A 21248-nucleotide genomic window follows, 5' to 3' on the forward strand; every position below is an offset into this window, starting at 1 on the left:
CTTGTTATCTGGTGTGCTCCCTGGGGCATTTGGTGGGCTGCTGTGAGATACAGGAAGCTGGACTAGATGGGCCTATGGCCTGATCCAGTGGGGCTGTTCTTATGTTCTTATGTTCTTATATCCTCTGTCTCTTGGCTCATGCAAACTGCAAAAGCTGGGGGGGAAGTTCTGACGTTTTGCACTCCTTCAGGCTAAATATCAATGCATGTGTGTAATGAATGCTTTGCAGAGCCCTGGCAGTCCTTGCTGCTATTTTAAACGTTTGATCTGTCGGTTCCTGCCTTTGCTTGGGCTGTGCTATTGCTCAGTTCTAATCTCTGGCATGAAGTTCACCTCTCCTGTAGCTTATTGTACCTCCAAATGGTGTACCATCCATAATAATGCCATTGATTAATACTTCTCTCTGATAACTCAAAGAAGAGGCTGCCACCCTCCCAGACAGTCTGGGCTGAAAAACTTGTTGGTGAACAAGTGCAAGGAGACAGGAAGCCAACCAGGCAGCCCTTTCACAACGTGCTCCCAGCTTGTGAAGCAGCACCGTGACTAATGGTGTCCTGGGTGTGCCAGGTCTCGAGATGTGCTATTTAATGGGCTTCCTCTCACAGCCCGCCATGTGACTAACGATGTTTGAGTGGATGTGTCAGATGGTGAGATCCATCACTGTCAGAGGTTTGGGGTTCCTGCTTAATGACCTGGAGAGCTGTGGACTCGTCTTTTTTTCTGCTCTCATTCTCAGTCATTGACTGATGACAAGGTGCTGGCCTGATGGATCCTGAGATGTGAGCATTCTCAGCTTATCCTGAGAAGATGATACTATTTCGTCACTTCTTTCAATCCCTCCCTGGCACCTGTGGCCTCGATACAAGTAAGATTAAGGTTGAGGCAGAAGCGTAGCTAGAGGGGTGCAAAGCACTAAGTTTTGCATGGCTGCTCTCCTCACCAGGGTGTGCAAGTGGCCTCTCCTCTTCAGAGCCATTCTGAGAGGCGTTCCAGCATCACCTCAGTTTTGCTCTGGCAGCCCAGAATGCCTCCAAAGGGGAGGGAGGGGGTCACTTGCATGCCCTAGTGAGACACCATGCAAAACTTAGTGCTTTGCACCCCCTAGCTACACTACTGGGTTGGAATGGCTTTGGCCAAGATACGCCTCCTGGAGGCATTGCCCATGAAGCCTGTGGGCTGAGATTAGGCCCATCCTGGACATTGTGGCATCCAGGGCTGGGCTTTGGTGACACAAACTCCCTCCCCCTGCTGCTATCTGAGGCCTTGCCCCATGGACACTCTGGGATCCACCCTGCTGAACCCAAACACCCCCACAGGGATCCGGCCAGTACAACAGCCTTAGACAGTCCCTCTGCAGGGACTGTCAAGGACCAGCCAACTCGACCAGCCAAGCTGATCAAAGGGCAGGCAGGTCATGAATCTGCCAGTCACATGAGCCAATGCCTTCAACCCTAAGAGACTGCATCAGTGAGTGGCCAGGATCTCACCCATCTCGGAGTCAGAAAACTGTGATGTACTCTTCAAGCTGACCTTGGAGTAAGTACAATTAGGGAACCAGTGATTCACATGCCAGTCCTGTTTAAACCTCTGAGCAGCCTGCACCAGCAATATTGCTTACGCCAGTCCGCGTTGACCCATGCAGACAGGTCGGGCCCAGGAAAGTGGATTGGATTTGACAGGTGCTGCCACCAAACACCCCCCTCCAAAGCCTGATCCGCCCATCCCCTCCCCTTTCTACACTTCCCCTGCCTCTTTCCACCCTTCCCCCACTCCACTGTTCCACCAACAACACCCTTCCCACCTCCACTGTTCCACCACCTCCTGCAGAAGGCTTACCTGCTCCAGTAGGCCCTCCAAGGTCCACTGGTGAGCGCAGGAAGGCTCCTTCCTTCCTGCCAGCATACCGGCTGCTTGTGCTACTGTAAAGCGCTTTATGGCTGTTTTGCGGCAGCTTGCGCTGACAGAACGTGCGTTCTGCCACGCTACAGTTAGACAGGATCGGGCTGTTAGACACCTTAAGGAATTATTTTTGCTTTTAATGCAATCATCTGATTGGTTTTTTGGTTACCATCTGTACCTAGGCACTGCCAACACCCAAGCCTGCTTGTTTTATTCTTTCTTCTTTGTAGCACACACACACACACACACCCTTCTATTTTTAGAAGATTTTTCTTTATGTTTTAACTCTTTACCTGGCTGCGCTTGGCTGAACTTGTCAGAGCCTTGCCCCAGTCCTCCACAACCCCAGGTAGCATGCCGTTGATTAGGCCTTGGGGAAACTGTCCGCATAACTGGGAGGGAGGCTTTAGAGCAGCCATTTTCAACCATTGTGCCGTGAATGGTCTGCAAGTGTGCCTCAGAGTTTGAGGGAGGGTCGTTATTCGTAGGGCCGTTGGGGGATGTGAGTCCCCCACCAACAGCATGGTGTTCCTTGTCAATTGTCAAAAAAACAGATGGTGCGCCTTGGCAATTTTAGTACCTTGTCATGTGCCATGAGATGAAAAAGGTTGAAAATCACTGCTTTAGAGGATGACCTCTCTGCCAGGTTTTGTCCTTATGGTGGTAACAGAATCAACCCCGGCTGTTGCTTCAGCTAACCAGTGAAGAAGCAAGAGAAATGCCTAATATTTGGTATTCTGACTGCAATTCTATTAAGGAATAATTCAAGTCTTGTTGAAGAGACAGGCACCCAGAAGGGAAGCTGCATATGAAAGGCATGCTAGCAGGACCCCCATGCAGGAGATAGCCTGGGCTGATTTAAACAGTATTGGCAACCTTCAGTCCCAAAAGACTATGGTATCACGCTCTGAATGGTGGTTCTGGAACAGCGTCTAGTGTGGCTGAAGAGGCCAGTTCGGGAGTGACAATCCCTTCCACACTGGGAGCAAGTGCAGTCTGTCCCTGGTCTGTCTCCCTGGCTATGGACCTTCCTTCTTTGCCTCTTAGCCTCAGACTGTTGGCCAAGTGTCTCTTCAAACTGGGAAAGGCCATACTGCACAGCCTGCCTCCAAGCGGGCCACTCAGAGGCCGGGGTTTCCCACTTGTTGAGGTCCATTCCTAAGGCCTTCAGATCCCTCTTGCAGATGTCCTTGTATTGCAGCTGTGGTCTACCTGTAGGGCGCTTTCCTTGCACGAGTATAGAGGATTTAAAACTATAACATAAACGTGCAAGTTTGGGGAGCTGTGTGTTTACTTTCTTAAAGATCACAGAGTATGTGGCCTAAAGTGAGGGAACCAGAGCAGGGACAGACTGACTTCACCCTGATGCATGCAGAGGAGGCAACTATAATGCAGAAGGAGACAGGGGCCGCAAAGAAAGAACTGGATGCCCTGCAGGCGAAAATATGTCTGCATTGGCAGAAGGGTGCAAATCCACATGGCTTCCTTCCTGCTACCTGCATGGCTTCCTGGTACCTCTTCTGAATGAGGAGCACTCTGGGGATTTTCACATAAAGGATCACCACACAGTGAATTTTTAAAATTGAATCGGGGGACGGAGCTGATGCAAAGTCTCTGAAAACGGTAAGTCAACATCTTCCAAAGCGTTGTAAAAGTTTTATGATTTTCAATATTGAAATACCAGATTAATAACCTGCTCTGGATAAAGCCTGCAAGTGTAAACTGCACGGCAAGCCGGGCTCAGTTTACACCAGAGTTCACTGGCAGGGGCCATTCATCTTATCCTTCCCCTCACACGTGACACCCCCCATGCAATGATGAAAAGCGCAGTGTAGGCGGGAAGAGGAAGGGGGTGTCATGCGTGCTCATATCCAGTGTTGCATGTATGTGGGGGGGGTGGGGGGGCTTGTTCTGACTTAGTAAATACATCAGCCCCCTTATACAGACTCCATGTTTCATGACAGGTTCACAAGTGGAGGGGGAGCTGTGGTTGTCCAAGTGCTCCGATTTGCCCACTTGCTGCCCTAAAAGGGGCCAGAAATGAATTTGACAGGTTTCTTATTTATACAGTATTGTAAGAACATAAGAACAGCCCCACTGGATCAGGCCATAGGCCCATCTAGTCCAGCTTCCTGTATCTCACAGCGGCCCACCAAATGCCCCAGGGAGCACACCTGATAACAAGAGGCCTGCAAGGCTTCCTGGGAATTGTAGTTAAGAACATAAGAACAGCCCCACTGGATCAGGCCATAGGCCCATCTAGTCCAGCTTCCTGTATCTCACAGCGGCCCACCAAATGCTCCAGGGAGCACACCTGATAACAAGAGACCTGCAAGGCTTCCTGGGAATTGTAGTTAAGAACATAAGAACAGCCCCACTGGATCAGGCCATAGGCCCATCTAGTCCAGCTTCCTGTATCTCACAGCGGCCCACCAAATGCTGCAGGGAGCACACCAGATTGTATTTTGCCTTCTCATAGTACATGGCTAAAACAATCTCGCTGCCCAGAATCATCTGGATCTGTTTGCTCTGCAGGTCTTGCTTTCTGCATTGCACCCACTCTCTGCTTGTAGCATAGACTCTAGTCTAGAGTGTCTCAGTGTTCTGTTTTGCATGGAGGTGTTGAGGAGCTATTAGGCTCCTAAATTTAGGCTATTAGGTAGGAAGCTGAAAGCCAGGACCTCAAAGGTAGCATTCTCAGAAGTGCTACCTGTTCCATGCGCAGGGCCAGCTAGGCAGGCAGAGATCAGGGGTCTCAATGCGTGGATGAGACGGTGGTGTAGGGAGGAGGGGTTTAGATTCGTTAGGCACTGGGGAACGTTTTGGGACAAGTGGGGCCTGTACAAGAGGAACGGGCTTCACTTGAACCAGAATGGAACCAGACTGCTAGCGCATGACATTAAAAAGGTGGCAGAGCAGCTTTTAAACTGATCTCTGGGGGAAGGCCGACAGGAGCTAAGGGGCATCCGGTTCGGGACTCCTCATCCCTATGGGACGAGGATGGGGAGGTTAGAGAACAACCAGACAATGGCATAGTAGGAGAAGAAATTGGGAATGGTAGCATGATGGGATGTGATAGGTGGTTTGGCACAGTGAGAGGATGTGGGGACAAAGGAGCGAATAAGCAGCAAATGCTTTTATGCGAATGCCTGAAGTCTCCGAGCAAAGATGGGAGAACTGGAATGTCTGGTGACAAGGGAAAACATTGACATAGTAGGCATAACGGAAACCTGGTGGAATGCGGAGAATCAGTGGGATACTGCAATCCCGGGCTATAAACTCTACAGGAGGGACAGGGAGGGGCGTGTTGGAGGTGGGGTGGCCCTTTATGTTAAGGAAGGGATAGAATCCAACAGAGATTGAAGGTGGGTCCGACTCCACCGTAGAATCTCTGTGGGTTAAATTACCAGGCCTGAGGAGCAATGTAATACTGGGGGCGTACTATCATCCTCCAGATCAGGCTGGGTCAATTTGTGTTCTGGTCACGAAAAGGAGACCATATTCCTTGACATATGTTAAATGACTGTGCCTTAGAGCAGCTAGTCATGGAGCCCACCAGAGGACAGGTGACTCTGGAATTAATGTTATGCAGTACTCAGGACCTGGTTAGAGACGTCAGTGTTACGGAGCCATTGGGGAACAGTGATCATGCTGTGATCTGTTTCGACATGCACGTCGTGGGAAGAATACTGAGTAAATCTCTCACAAAAACCCTTGACTTCCGACGAACGGACTTCCCTCAAATGAGGAGGCTGGTTAGAAGGAGGTTGAAAGGGAAGGTAAAAAGAGTCCAATCTCTCCAGAGTGCATGGAGGCTGCTTAAAACAACAGTAATAGAGTCCCAGCAGAGTGTATACTGCAAAGGAAGAAGGGCTCAACTAAGTCCAGGAGGGTGCCTACATGACTAACCAGCTAAGTTAGAGAGGCCGTAAAGGGCAAGGAAGCTTCCTTCCGTAAATGGAAGTCTTGCCCTAATGAGGAGAATAAAAAGGAACATAAACTGGCAAAAGAAATGTAAGAAGGTGATATGGGAGGCTTCTTGATAAAATCTTTCTTCCTGTAGTTTTCATAGGGTAGGAACAGGATTATTATGTGTGTGGGGGGGGGGGAGAGAACTGAAATATTTTGCTGTACTCCCAACATGCAGTCCACCCTCCCAACTGGTGCAGTCCACCCTTCCAACTCAGAATTCTACCACACAGGTTTGTTGCATGTGTAGTAGACCAGACCTAAGCTTTGGATGGGTGGAAGAAGGGCTGGTTACTTGGTGAAAAGTTAAGTTTTTTGTGCATGATCAGAGGCATTGTTTTCTGTATGTCATTGCAAGGCTCCATTGTGCAAAATTATACATACATTGTGCTTTAGCTCCTTTAAAATTAGAGATCCATTTTATTCCAAGGGAAGGAACAAAAGGATGAACCTTTTGCTACTCCCCTGGTCAGAATACCATGCCCTGTCTTGAGTGCAGATAATAAATGGATGCTCAGCAGACATTGCTCTGTGGCTCTCTGACTCATCTTCATCCTCCTGATTTCAGAGAACCATTTTCTTATACCTGGTAGGTGTGCTCAGACCTTTGGACACCAAGCATACTCAGTGGTTACCAGTAGATATGCATGCATGTACAATTGTGAACGCATGCCTAAATTCATACAGGTATCACCTTTTTTGTTTGTTTGTTTTGCTTTATATTCAGCTATGTTTCCAAAGTCCATCTCTAAAGCTTAAGAAAAAATGAAAAGAGTTCTTTGTTAGATTTATCTTTGGCCAGTTCTGCGAGTTTAATCACCATTATCCTCAGTTTACAGGAAATTAGACTCTTTATTATCAGATTAACCAGACACTATAATTTCCTGACCACCACAATCCCACCCTCATCTCTTCCTCCAAAAAATGTCGTATTGGGGGAGGGGGGCATTTGCAACAGAAAGACATGGAGACTCCTGTTGTCTGTACAAATCTGTGTCAGCGCCAATGGATGACCTCGTTTCTCCAGTGAGTGCTCAAAGTGGGTTACAAAACTGCAAAAGCAACATGAAGCAAATAAAATACTAAACATGATAGTAGCGGTTGCATTAGAAAAGAATTGGATGGCTCATGTAATGTAAACTCATTGCTATTGTCTTCACTCCTTAAGAGGGGGCTTTTCTGACAAGGGCCTCCATAAACCATGACCTGGCAGAACTCAAGGACTGCCACAGCTTTCTCCTGAATGGAGGTCCTGTTGAGATTGGCTCTTTTGGGGGGCTTTCCTGAGACATTTCACCTGCTTAGTGAAATACCCTTTCCCTTTCTTCCTAATTCCTTGGATGTTTCTCCCAAGCAGAAGCCCCGAAGTGTCTCTTGTCTGAGTTGTTGCTACCGGAGCCAACGTGAGAGGCTCAGGTTCTGTTCCAAGCTGGCTTCTCCTCACTCCTCTGCCTCTGCTGTTTTTGTCCTCTCAGAGATGCTGTCCTCAAGCAGAAGCGGGTGGAGTGCAGTGGACTGCCGCCGGCTGAGCTGCCCATGGTTAGCTTGGCTGCACCGCTGGCCCCAGACAGACAAGGTAAGTGCAGCTTTGACCAAGCCCATTTGGCAGGTGGTGAGCGGGAGGAAGTGCCTGCCCATTGTATTGACCTCTACAGATCGAGTGCAGCAGCAGAGAGCAGTGGGGGTGGGGGGAGGGTTCCTGAATGCCTGGTTGTGCATCACTGAGTCAGAACTAGTTTTTTCTTTTCACTAGTCACCTTGTATGGGGATTGAGGAACAGCAGTGGGTCAACCCCTTTGCTCCACTGTGTGGCCTGTGGGCATTTCTAGCTGCTACCCCCTTGGACCCCCAGCTCCCCAGGCCCACACTATGCTATTCTGCAATTTAAAAAAAGAAAAAAAGGAACTCCCCCCCCCCCCCCCGTGCACACAGATGGGGAACAGGAACTGAATAAAGTGTCATGAAGATGCTTTTTATCAGTCATGCTGCTGTTGCTCTGCTAAACAGAAAACAATAAAGAGGTCAGGGCCTCAAGGGGAGGGCTACTAATCATACTACAGGAGGCCTTTGCTGAATGCAGGCTTACTTCTGAGTAAATGTATTATAGCTTACGGGGAGGAACAATGCTGATCAAATAGTACTATGTTCAATGATGCCTGGAACGCCCATTTAAACTCTGCTTCTGGCTCTTCCTCAGCTGTGCTGAGGGGCCAAGTGAGCAGGTGACCTGCAGAAGGAAGCTCCTCTTCACTCCTCAGCTCTGTCTCAGAAACAGTTTGGAGGGGGGAGCATCGGAGGGAGGTCCTCCGAGTTAGGTCCTCCCATGGCTGTGGTGGTGGTGAGCCTGTCCTCTGTCTTACCTGGAGCTCTCTTTCTCTTTTGCAGTGCTAATAATCCCCTTGGTGGACAAGGACTCTGGGACAGTGGTTTGCGTCATCTTGGTAAGTGAGCTGTTGGGAGCCAAAGGGCATTGGAAAGGGATGGTGCAGGATGGCAAGGTTCTGTCCAGACTTTGTGCCTGTTTGGAGATGAAAGCGGTGATGGAGAGAAGGGGCCATCATTGTGGGCAGGTGGAGAGAAGTGCCAGGGTCCACCCTTGCCAGCCCAGGCACCTTCAAAGTTTAGCCTAGATCATGAGGGGCTCAAGGCATGTCTTGAGCAAGTGCAACACTGTTCCAAACTCCACCCACCTGATCTGCATGGCTCTGCAGAGCACAACTTGAGATTTTCCCAGCTCAGGGTGGATTTTGTTGGATCACAATTGCCCTTAGGCTTGCTGAAATGATTCTAAAGGGACAATTGTCCTTATTTTTATAGTGCTATCTGAATCTGTGGTGTTTTATAACAGCAAAGCAAACAGGTCCCTGCCCCTAGAGGCTCACAATCTAAAGACAGACACAAGGGGAATGACACAGGAAGGGGATGGAGAGGTGTCGGGATAAATGGGAAAGTACTTTATAGTAGGCTACTTTATGTTTATGATTATTTCACATAAGCACACATACTTGGGGCTAGTTGCAGCAGGGTAAGGTGACCCATTCTGGGCAACTCACTTTAGGAAAGATGCAGCTAAACTGGAGCGGGTTCCGAGAAGAGCAACAAGTATAAAAGAGGGCTGAAGACTGAGCCGTATGAGGAAAGGTTGGTATGTTTAGCCTAGAGAAGAGAAGGCCAAGAGGGGGATATGATAGTGTTCTCCAAATCCCTGAAGGGTTGCCCTATGGAAGAAGGGGCACGCTTGACCAAACAGCTACCAACGGCAAGAGAGGTGATTCTGGTTGGACATTGGGAAGAAATTCTGGATGGTCAGGGCAGCTCAGCAGTGGAGCCAAGGGAGGTGGTGGCTTCTCCCTCCCTGGAGATTTCCAAGCAGAGGCTGCACAGGCACTTGCTGGGTTCACAGTGTTTTTCTACTTGCGTACCCCTCGGCAGCCCATTTCCTTAAATTTGTGAACTGTACCTCTCAACTGATGAATGGGCATTGCAATGACTCAGCAGCATGTGGCAAAAAGGCCAAGGGAAGGTCACGCAGTGCCCCCTGCCCCTCTGACACAGCCATGATCAAAGCCCCAACAAAGTGGCCTCATTAAAAGTTTGGCGAGTCAGAAGCCAAGCTGGAGTGCGATTTCTTCCAAACTTCTGTGAGCACGACCCCGTCACGGGCGCAAGGAGGTGACAGGCAAGGTTAACGAAGAAGCACTGCGGCAGCTCAGCTGATTTTGCCACGGCTGGGAGAGGTTGTCAAAGCGCAGAGCCTGCTCCGCAGCTCAGGAGATAAGTATTTAAGTGGATTAACGAGGGACGCTGTGGTGCCAGAGCAGTGAGATTCTCACCAGTGCTTATTAAAAGAGAATTAAGATGATTAATAAGTGCCGACCTTTCCCTGCAAGTCCGGGGAGATGGGAGGAGAAGTAGGCACCTGTGGGCCGAGCCTCCTTCCGGGCACACTGCAGCTTTATTTGTCTTCATGTGGCAGGTGAAGTTTGCATATGTGCAGTGGTGTAGCTGCAGGGGGGCCAGCACAGTAAGTATTGCAGGTACTGCAATGCACTGTATAAGAAGCCCCTCTATGTGTTTTCAGAGCCTGCCCAGAATGGTTCTGATGGTGAGCGGGAGGGGCAGCTCACATTGTGGCACCTGCAGTACTTACTGTGCTACCCCCCTGTAGCTATGCTACTGATTATTAGGAATATTTAAATCCTGCTTTTCAATTAAAAAAATGTCCTCAAAGCAGTTGACGCAGCAAAAGAAACAAGAAGGTAATTCTCTGTTCCTCTCAATTTGAAAAGAAACACGGGAGAGACGTTGGTGAAAGGCCACTAAGAGAGACAATATGCTGGTACAAATTCAGACAATTGGTTTCCCCTCCCCCCCCACCGCTAAATATATCATATCTGCCAATTGAAGAGACCCCTCTTTGCCCAGCTAGCAGGGTAGATGGCAGTCCCCATTTGGGCAAAATGAAGGGGTGTGGTTCTCATTTTCCGGGAGCTGGCAATCTTCCCTTCATCCACTGGGCACCCAGTCAGCTTGTTTGTAAAAATTACAGACCAGCAGGCCTGGCTCCTGTTCAGGCTTGGCTGGAGAGGGTTGGCTCAGCTTGTGCACTGAGTCGGACTCCGTGTGGCTGGTAAGAAGAGAGTGCTAATTAATTGGAGATGGATGACAGGGGGGCCCTACCCACTTAGCAGCAAGATCAGAAAGAAGTGGAAAAACAGAACATGGCACTTGTTAGAGCTGGGATTGTCAACAGGGGAGTTTTTTCATTCTAATCTGTGAGGTTTTATGTCTTAATTTCTATATTTGAAAATGCTTTTATTCTCGAGACTTGGAAATGCCGCAGGACAAAAATGAGCATTGGAACAGTCACTATATGACTCACATACAGCATCACTGGTTTCTTTTTTTTTTTTTGGAACAGCTCTGGCTCCTATGGATTTGAAAAGGTCTAGATTAAGAGGGTGACCCAGTCCCTGCCGTGTATGTGGGGGGGGGGGGCAGCAGGAGAGGAGGGGGCTACCAGCCATTCCTCTCTTTGCGCATGGACAGCTGTGAATGCAGACACAAAGGAATGGGTGGGGAGAAAGGCTTTGTCATAGATCTTCAGATTTTTAAGCTCCATATCCAAAACAAAGAATTCTGAGACTGACAGTTGACACAGTGTCATCAGTGTGCATGACTTTCTAGAACTGACAGGTCCCTGCCTGCAGTTGCTTACACAACCTACATTTAGACAGTGGAGCAGACTGCAAAGTAATTGCAGGGTTATTTATAATATCAGTGATACCAGAACTACTTCATCCCAACCAGCAAAACCCAGAAAATGTTCATGCTGTAGCAAGTTTGAGAAGTTTTCTCTCTTCCATCCCTTTATTCAGAAGAACTCCAGTTCTGCATTTCACTCCAGCTTCATTCCAATTGAACTAGGATAATTTCTAAGGGCCCAATCCTCTTGGGCCGCTGCATCAGCGGAACCTGCGCTCCGGCAGCATAGTTTGATTTATGGCTGTCACAAACAGCAACACACCACAGAGTATGGCTGGGCTGAAGCTGCGGGCAGTGAGCAGCTAGCAACCCTACCACACGATGGTGGTCACCACAGGAGCCCTGGTGCCAGTAGGTCATCACAGGGGGTGGAGAATGTGTGGATGGTGTGTGGGCAGAAAGGGACAGAGGAGGGAGGCAGAGCAAGGCCAGGAAGGGGGAGGTATTGGTGGAAGCGGAGTCACTAGTATCCCATCCCCCTTCCTGGACTCTGTCCACCTTTCCTGGTTCACTTGGACTTGTGCCAGCAAAATGGCTGGCACAGTTTATAAATACACAGTTTGCCACAGCTTTCAGTTCCTTTAGTTCATTTGCATTGTTATCTGATCACTGATGCTCATGTACACATTACTAAAACTGTAAAGAGAAACTAAAGCCATCTAGATATACTCTTGGATCTATGATGTGATCAAAATTCTTTCAGTGTTTTAGTGATGTGCTCATTTGCTCCTGAATGTTGCTAATACACTCACCAAATCTTGATATAATCAGATCTATTTTCACTTCAAGTTGCTTTTATGCAGTGTTTTGTTAGTACACACAAGTCTACTGATGAACCACTACATAGAAAGAATCCAGACACAAGTATAAAAACATCAGAAGAACCTTGCTGAATCAGGCCAAAAGGTCCATCTAGTCCAGCTTCCAGTATCTCACAGTGGCCTGCCAGATGCCTCTGAAAGCACTGACAGCCAGTGGCTTAGCGAAAGGGGGTGCAAAGCACTCACTAAGTTTTGCAGGTGCCTGAATGCACCGTGCAAGTGGCCCCTCCCTCTTCCCTTCAGATCCTTTCTGAGCAGTGCGAACAAAATGGGGGCCTTTCACCTGGAATGGCTCTGAAGGGAAGGGGGAGGGGCCACTTGCACGGCGCATTCAGGCACCTGCAAAACTTAGTGCTTTGCACCTCTTCCAGCTGTACCACTGCTGAAGGCAACAAGATACTTGAATCCTGTTGCCTCTTCTTGCAGCCTTCTAGACTGAACTCATCGAATCCAGGCAGTCTAATGAGTATATTGTGCATATTATCTGCTGATTATGCTAATTCAATGGCAAATTGCAGGGGGTTAAGCATCATCTCACTGCACTTCCGTTCTAGATTATCACCTCGCAATGCTGCTTTGCAACAAGGCAAAGGTCTATATTAGACTTTACTTGCACAAACGTGTATTTATTTCTTTATTGTAACATTTCTGCTTCACCTTTTGCCATAAAATGGCCTTAGGGCAATATTACAATAATTGCACATTCCTTGGAGGAACATATGAAAGATACCTAAATCCTCAAAGGCAACGTAAAAACTAAAAGAAGTTGTCTGAGTCTAGCAAGTTAACCTTTAGCTCACAGCACAGACTTCAGTGTCCTTTGTAATCTGCTCTTCCTTGTCTTCTGGGTGGCAATTACTGCTATATACAGTTCAATGCAAACACTTTTATCTCAGCCTCTGATACGTGCTTTGCCATTGCGCAGATGAAAATCGTGACATGCTTCTAACATCCCTGTTTTTTTACCGAAGACGCTTTTGCAAGTCTCCCTCCCTCCGCTGCAATACAATATTCTGTTGAAGGACTGCCTGGCTGCACATTTACTCTCAAAGAGCCTGTTCTCCACTGGTTCAAAACCCAAAGGCAATTCTTTTTTTGTTAGAGAAATATCAAAAAGAACACACCATTGTTCTCTGAACAATACATTATTAGCAGTTCAAAATATACCAGGGAAGCTGTAGTGCGTGAAATGGCAGGATGCGCGCTGTGTGGTGCCTTGCTGTTCATTTACCTGCTTGTGCACTGAACAGGACGCATCATTCCTCACTCAGGCTGCCATCCTGCGTGCGCTTACAGGGACATAAAGCTCATTGTCACCAACTTTTGAGCAGACATTCCTTGTCAGAGGCAGCGGTGGCCCAATCTGAAATGCTTCCTCGGGTCACCTTCATTGGCAGGTGCTCCTGGGACCCTGGTGAGCCGCCCTCCCTCCTTGGGCTCTGGATCCTATTATCCATATCTCATAAGAACATAAGAGAAGAGCCCTGCTGGATCAGGCCAAAGGCCCATCTAGTCCAGCTTCCTGTATCTCACAGCGGCCCACCAAATGCCCCAGGGAGCACACCAGATAACAAGAGACCTGCAAGGCTTCCTGGGAATTGTAGTTAAGAACATAAGAACAGCCCCACTGGATCAGGCCATAGGCCCATCTAGTCCAGCTTCCTGTATCTCACAGCGGCCCACCAAATGCCCCAGGGAGCACACCAGATAACAAGAGACCTGCGTCCTGGTGCCCTCCCTGGCATCTCCTGCTAGTGCACTGCTCCTGCAGACATTCTGCACCTCCATCTCTGCGGAGGGAAGCTTGTCTTATGCAGGGGGGCAGAGGGCACTCACTACCTCGTGGCTTAGTACCAAGACAGAGATGTGCTGACTTCAGGGAGATGCAACAACCAATTGGATTCAGCCCCAGAGATGTTGCAAAATGAGGTCCTCTTTGGACTAGCAAAGTAGGCACCTAATTATTGGTTAATTGGCCACTGTGGGCCTACTAAGGAGTATGAGAGTCCAGGAGGACTGAGCCGAGGATGAAATTGCATTTACTTGTGCCACAGAGGGAAGACAATCCTGGCCATGGCATTATTAAAATGCACAGAAGATGTGTATTTACACTGTTTGGCATTTGGTTCCCCTGAATGGGTCTGTGGCTTTGCTTGAATTGCCACCTGGTAGAAATCAAAGGTTTAACCAGAGGCTTCACATCCCTTTGGGGACTGTGGCTGGTTCCTGAATGAGTGGGGGGGGGGGGGCAAGGGTCAGCCACCTCCATCAGAGGAACCCTCTGACCCAGAAGCAGTGGTCACACCCAATGTGGAGGAAGTCAGGGAGCCCAGAGGTGGGGGTGGGGCTCAGTGCACGGTTCTGTTGAAGGGCCCCCTGCAAGTTGACACTGGCTTTGATGGGCAGTTCAGAGGTGGGGGTCTCAGAACCAGGGCTAGCCCCAGGAGTGGTGGGGCCTAATGCAGAACACTTGCACAGCCCCCTCCCACTCAATAGGTTGCCATGGCTACTGCAGCCATGGCAAACCAGACACTTGTGGCGCTGCACCCATAAATGGTGGTGGTGTGATGGGAGGCTGCTTCTGGGAGGCCATTTCAGGCCAAATGGACTCAGGGATAGGCAGGTGAGCGCACAAGAGTTGACCCTCCGCTCTCCACGCCGCCCTCCCAGACACCAAGATACCTGGCTGCAGCAGCAGGTGATCTGCATGCCGCTGCAGTGTGGAGCCCCCCCCCCCCAAAGTGCAGAGCCCCATTTGAAAAAGTTAGGCCAATTGCCCTCAGGCCCGCCCTGCTCAGAATGCTGGAGACATCATGGCAGGCAGGCAGGCAGGCAGGCAGGCTGAGCTGAGCGCATTTAGCTACAGTTAGCTGCAAGTGGGAATACAGACTTCGGCAGGGGTGTGCTGGACTCTGGAGTCAGCTGGAGTCACTGCCCTGATGTTCCCATCCCATCTGCAGGCAGTGATGGGTTGAAGTCCTTCACTTCAACCACCATTTTCATTTCATTCATGTAAACAAAGCTGTGCTGCTATTCGAGTGAGGGCAGCAGTGCAGACAAATGATCGGTTCCATACAAACCCCAGTGAAGACCCCCCACCACCACTGTGAAGGTGGTCCTCTTCTATTGCAAGGAACCATCTCCCTCTGGTTTGCCTGCCTCCTTTGCCCGCTCCCTAGGCTTGTATTCAGCCACTAGTTTCTATTGCAAGAACTCCTCCCCCATGCATTGGGCTCCTCCTTCTCCACTCTCTCATCCAGAAAAAGAGTTAGGCCATCCATCCTTCATCCAATGGATTATTATTAATTATTATTATTAACAGTATTTATATACCGCTTTTCAACTAAAAGTTCACAAAGCGGTTTACAGAGAAAAATCCAATGGATCGTTCAATCCTTCCTAGATGGACAAGAGAGGCCACTCCCTCCCCCTTGTCCTGGCTGAACTTGAGTTTCCACAAGTCGGGTCGATGGGACTCAAGTGCCCATTCTTAGGAGAAGGTAGACAAGATGCCTCCTGGAAATCAGCTACCTGTAGGGAGTGCCTCTTTGCCACCCCTTCTTGCAGACTTGTGGCTAAAGCAGACACTTCCCAGCTCTTTCATCCAAAGGAAGCTAAACCCTGGAGCTCTGGCCCTGGATATCTCCGTGCCTGCAAGGAACCTGTCACAGCATGAACAAATCCACAAAGTACAAACAGTTCTGATCTCATCTTGACAGATCTGTAAACAATGGCCATCTTCAGAGGCCGGAGAGGAAGGTTCTTGCATAAAAATACCTGTTGGCACCATGTGGTGATGATGTGGTTGTTTCTCTGATCTACACTCCATGTAGGTCTTTGAAATGCACATGGGGGAAAGAACATGCCTCCTTGTTGCTTCCAGGAACAAAACGTTTTCCTTAAAGAGTCTCTCATGTCTCTGTCTATTGCTTCAGATCTCAATCTCACCCCCAGCCTTTGATTGCTGGTTTGTACAAAATAAGCACAGTCTTGTGGAACAGAAATGGAAAAAATTGCTGTCCTCCCTGCCACCGAGAATAAACAAGAGGCCAGCTATTTTGTTTGTTTGTTTGTTTGTTTGTTTGTTTGTTTGTTTGTTTGTTTGTTTGTTTGTTTGTTTGTTTAAAAGGTTTGTACCCACCTCCTTCCCTCCCCATAATGGGGGGCATCCTTTTCAAGGGATCTGTTTTCTAGCAAATTAACACTTCTTTTGGTCAGTGCACAGAACTATAGTGACACCTTGTGACAGTTAGCAAATATTACAGAACAACTTGTTTCAAATATCATTTCAATGGGTGGTGGTTAGAGAGAGCAGACAGAATGAACAGTTAACTACTATAGAAAACCACAGAATGGAATCCCAGCCAGATTTCTTGCAGGATTTGCAGGTTCCCCTGGCCGATCCCGGGCTGGATTCACAGCTCCCTGCTTTCTGAAAATGGATCCAGCACTGCTGGGCACATAGAAAGACTTTTGTGACATGCCAGGGTCAGGGACAGCCTTGCAAACTTGCCACCTGGGTGTGAGCATCGGCAGAGAAAACGTGAGTGGGAATGTCAGTTATGCTGCTCAGAGAGGAGAAGCCACACCAAGTGAGTTATGCTTTGGGTCGGTCACATCTCCTTTGTCTTGGAAAGGTTGCACACATTGCCTCTGAGCTGGAATGTTCTCTGCCCCACTGCAGGACCGCTTCATGCTGTTTCTTTCTTCTCCCAAGGTGCACTGCGGCCACCTCTCTGAACCTGATGAGCTGAACCTGCGAGCCTTGGAGAAGCATGTGAGTGCCAAGCAAGAGCCTGTGGGGGCTTCCATGTGGATACCTAGATCTTCCTTACGCAGAGACTGCTTTACGCACACAGATCTCTGGCCCTGTCCCTTCAGAGCCACCTCTGTGTCGCAGCCCTTCTCTTCCCCCTTCCCGACACTGCAGGGGCATTCTGGGAGGGTACAAGTGTCCGCAGTTTGCTTGTTAACTTGGATCCTGACATTGCTTCACCTGTTCCCCTACTGAAGATCACAGGGATTGCAGTTTTTTTGCAGGAGCCCCAGTGAAAGGGAGCCACCTGGTCCAATTTACACTCAGGCCAGGTCCCCTCTTGGTTGCTAACTGACCTGTATCTTGGGGCTGAGGGCTCTGGAGCCTGCCAGTCTCCTGGCTAAGCGAAGCAGCTCTAAGCATGATCAGTGTCTTGGTGGATGACTGTCCCTGATGGAAGAAAAGTGGGCCACGAGGAAGGGAGTTGATTCTGCTTCCCACCACCCCATTCTGTGCCACTGGCCTAACAATACTACTGTTATAATGCCCTGATACAACTCTATGGTGCAGCCATGCTTGGAACACTGTAGGAAGTTCTGATTGCCAAGTCTAAAAAAGGATACTGTTGAACTGGAAAAGAAGCAGAAAATAGCCACCCAAATAATCAGAGAGGGGGCTGGAGCACCTCCTATTCACACTCTCTATGTAGTGCATAAAGAGCCCCTTCTGTGGGTCTTCCATGGTGCTTCGTATCTGGACCAAATTTCTAGAGAATTAAAAAAAAAAAAAGCTGGTCATACACATGATCAATTATTAACAATTACTTATTATGTATATTATAATTTTTCATATGCAAAGGGCCTTCCAATCTTTCCTTTATTCCTTTTTGTATCAATTCCTTGAGGAAAGTCCCTGATGACCATTTTACTGGGGAGGAACAACTAAGATTCCAACTAAGGAACAACTAAGAGACAGCACAGAACGTCTGTGACAGAATAAGGGGCTTCACTTGGCCAGAGGCTCCCTGGAACTTAGCCCCTGAGTTTGTGTGCAGTCCCAGGACCCATAACAGAAATGACAGCTGTGGAGAGGACGTTTCTGTGTGTATGCAGAGGAGATTGAGGGAGCTGCCTGGGTGCTGGCCACAACCTGGCCCTGGCCCCAGAGTCTCTTTAAGTGAAGGTGCCAAGCTGAAACCTGGATCCTTCTTTGTGCAAAGCATCTGCTGCACCCCAGGTTACAGCCCCTTCTTCGCCACTCAGGAAATATGTGCCATGGGGCTGACAAACCCATTTATCCTGCTGCTGCCAATGTGATTTCTTGCAGATCCTGGTGTCCTACAAGCGCATCCTATGCCTGCAAAAACTGCAGCCTTGGCCTCAGGTCAGCCTGTCCACCAGCTCATCCCAGAACTCCCTGGCAAAAACCGAGAGGGCACCCAAGGGCAGCTACAGTGACCTAGACCGCAAGATTCTGCAGTTGTGTGGTAAGGTTGGGAGTTGGGCATCAAAGGATTCTGCAGGATGGGAAAGCAAGCGTCAGCTAGGTGGCCACAATTTTGAACCACAAAATGCTACAGCTGGGGGAGGGGGGCGATAAAGAGCAGCTAGAGACAGGCAATACTTTTTAGAAGAGTCGGAAGTTGTTTGAGTGTGTTACCGCTCCCCACGGTATACAGACATTTCTTTTATTCCACTGTCGCCTCTGGCCCAATAGATTTGCAGGGTTGTTTTTTTTTAAAACAATACAAAAATCCATCATGTGTTCAAATGGAAACAAAAGTGGAATGAATGGACAATCATGAGCAGTGATCCCTCTTTGAGATGGGTTGCAGTTCTAAAATAATACCTCTATAGTCTGTCTTCTGCCAGACGCTGTTTTGCAGACAATGACTTCCTGTAACATTGGGGGGGAGTGTGTGTGTGCAGGGATGGAAAGAAGCCTGAAAGTTATGAAATGCAGACAAATTAACAGCTGAAACAAACAAAAATAACCCAGATGTAAAATTTAGCAAAAATAAAAATCACTAAAAGCTAAGCACTGGAACCTTAAAATTTAAAATCGCCAAAGGGTTAAATGGGATTTGGGGGGAGATTTTGAAAATTTGAATCCTAAGTCTCATTCATATATGTATTTGGATGATAGTGAAGTTCAACATTAGCCGTGGAACTGCCAAGACGCTAAACGCTTCACAGCTATACCTGGGGACTATTGTAAAATGGCACTTTTAAGTGTGTTGTATTGACCTGCTGCACTGGGAGTGCTAATACTGTCTTGGAGAGGGGCCTTAGGAGCACCTGCTCTGTGTGCAGAAGTCCCAGGTTCGCTCTCTGTGATCTCAGGGAACAGGTGATGGGAAAGCCCCCTTTCTGCCTGGGATCATCCTGGAGTGCCAGAGTAGAGAGCACCATGCAAGACAAGACAAGGATCTGACTCAGTCATGCAAAATCGTCTGTCACCCATGACCAGTTCAAACAAGGGGAGCATCATTTTGCATTTCTGAATGCAGATTCCAGTGAGGAGATGGGAAAATGTGCTTGATAAGTTCCTTTTCCTCCACCTATTTTCTCCCAATGGTCCCAGTCCAGAGATGCGAGCAAAGAATTGTGCCAGTCACATCGTTTTCCTTTCTTCCTGTAATTGCTGGCTGGCAGGTCAGAGCTGTAGAAGCTGCTGTTTGCAGCAGAGAAGGAAACTCAGCTATTCTGAGTACACAAGGGGGCATCCAGTGCAAGTGACAAGGCTTACCCCAGGGAAACTGTAGCTTTGGGTGGGTGCTCCAGTGGCCTAGTTCTCTCCCTGCAGTTGGCCCAGGCTCCTGGTCACAGGATGCAGGTCTGCCATCCCCAGACTCACGCGTTGTGGCAGCCATCCCGCCATCTGCTGTCCCCTAACCAGAAGGTGTGATCACAAGATGTTTTCCTTTGGTGGTTTTGCAGGAGAGCTCTACGACTTGGATGCAGCCTCCCTCCAGCTCAAAGTGATCAATTATGTGAGTATTTGGGGCCCTTAACCTGGCCTTGTTTGTCTTCTGCTGCTCGCAATCTCCAGTCTAAAGAAAGGAGCCTTTCTGCTTCCAGTAACCTCAGCAAGGCAGGTCTTAAGTATGTGTGAAGGCAGTGAAGCCTAGTGGCACATTTCTAGTGGCCTAGTTTCTAAGCCTAGTCTTAGAAATGAAAATTCCTGGAGAAGATCGCAATACAGCCCCAGCATCATCTGAATAGTCTGAAAGCTGTGCTGCTTTTTATTTTCTGATGTGACAGAGACAACATGTTCTAAGCCCCTACAACGAAAGTGTTAACAAGAAAGATGTTCGCCAACAGCTGTTCTTGCTCCTCTTCCAAGTTTGGGAGAGACAGTAAAAGCAGCAAGCAGCAGCGCCCAGCATTCCGGCCCACATCCTTGCCATCTGTCAGGGCTGTGTAAAGAGTTTATGGCGCTGTTTTGAAGCCTCATAAAATTTCTCTGCACTTTAGTCCTTCCTGAACAGCATTTTTTTTAAACTGTTCGTATCTGCCCTGGGGGGAGGGGGTTGGATTGGTGCCACAATGATGGGAAGGAAGGGAGTTAACCCTTTTCTCCCCATATCATTTTCCCAATTAAAAATGCCCTCCCTGCTACTATTTGCCTTGCAGGCAAAACATGCAGTTGTTCATGTGATATCTGAAAGCTTTCCCTTGCCTAGAAATAGCTTCCGGCTGTGGGTGGCTCTAAGCTGGAAGGCTACTGCCCTTCCTGCTTCCAGGCCCTGAGCCCTGACAAACATCCTCTCCCTGCAAGCTGAAACCCAGGCAAAGAGCTGTATCATCTCACCCCAACATAATGTGCAGCTTTGGAGAAGTTCTTTGAGGAACCTGGGCTGTTTCTTCACCCATGCGTTAGATCTCGCAGCCAAGGGCCCAACTAGGTGCAACATGGGATTGCAATTCTCCATGTCTTTTTCTAAAAGCAGTTGTTGTGGAGATCATGGTTCAAATGGGGTCAGCAGCACAGAGGGAGCAGAGCCTGATACTTTGCCACTTGGATGGAGTACCACAGTTGGCAACCTTCAGTCTCGAAAGACTCTGGTATTCGTGCTCTGAATGGTGGTTCTGGAACAGCGTCTAGTGTGGCTGAAAAGGCCAATCCGGGAGTGACAATCCCTTCTGCACTGGGAGCAAGTGCAGTCTGTCCCTGGTCTGTCACCCTGGCTATGGGCCTTCCTTCTTTGCCTCTTTGCCTCAGACTGTTGGTCAAGTGTCTCTTCAAACTGGGAAAGGCCATGCTGCACAGCCTGCCTCTAAGCGGGCCGCTCAGAGGCCAGGGTTTCCCACTTGTTGAGGTCCATCCCTAAGGCCTTCAGATCCCTCTTGCAGATGTCCTTGTATCGCAGCTGTGGTCTACCTGTAGGGCGCTTTCCCTGCACAAGTTCTCCATAGAGGAGATCCTTTGGGATCCGGCCATCATCCATTCTCACGACATGGTACCACAGCCTCCACCTATATCACCCTCACCCCTAAAGGTGCTGTTAGTCACAGAAGGGAAAACTCCATGTAGAA

General features: G+C 48.7%; 1 protein-coding gene across 1 annotated transcript in view; it reads left to right on the forward strand.

The window, feature by feature from the left end:
• Positions 1 to 21248, forward strand: part of PDE2A (phosphodiesterase 2A) — a 294371-nt gene that overhangs the window by 237125 nt on the left and 35998 nt on the right. The window contains exons 5-9 of the mRNA XM_066619415.1: positions 7344 to 7444; positions 8254 to 8309; positions 16672 to 16731; positions 18037 to 18196; positions 19650 to 19702. Coding sequence (XP_066475512.1) covers positions 7344 to 7444; positions 8254 to 8309; positions 16672 to 16731; positions 18037 to 18196; positions 19650 to 19702 — 430 coding nt within the window. The remainder of the gene's footprint in view (positions 1 to 7343; positions 7445 to 8253; positions 8310 to 16671; positions 16732 to 18036; positions 18197 to 19649; positions 19703 to 21248) is intronic.

This window comes from Tiliqua scincoides, chromosome 3 (assembly GCF_035046505.1).
Source record: "Tiliqua scincoides isolate rTilSci1 chromosome 3, rTilSci1.hap2, whole genome shotgun sequence".
In the NCBI taxonomy this organism is placed as follows: domain Eukaryota; kingdom Metazoa; phylum Chordata; class Lepidosauria; order Squamata; family Scincidae; genus Tiliqua; species Tiliqua scincoides.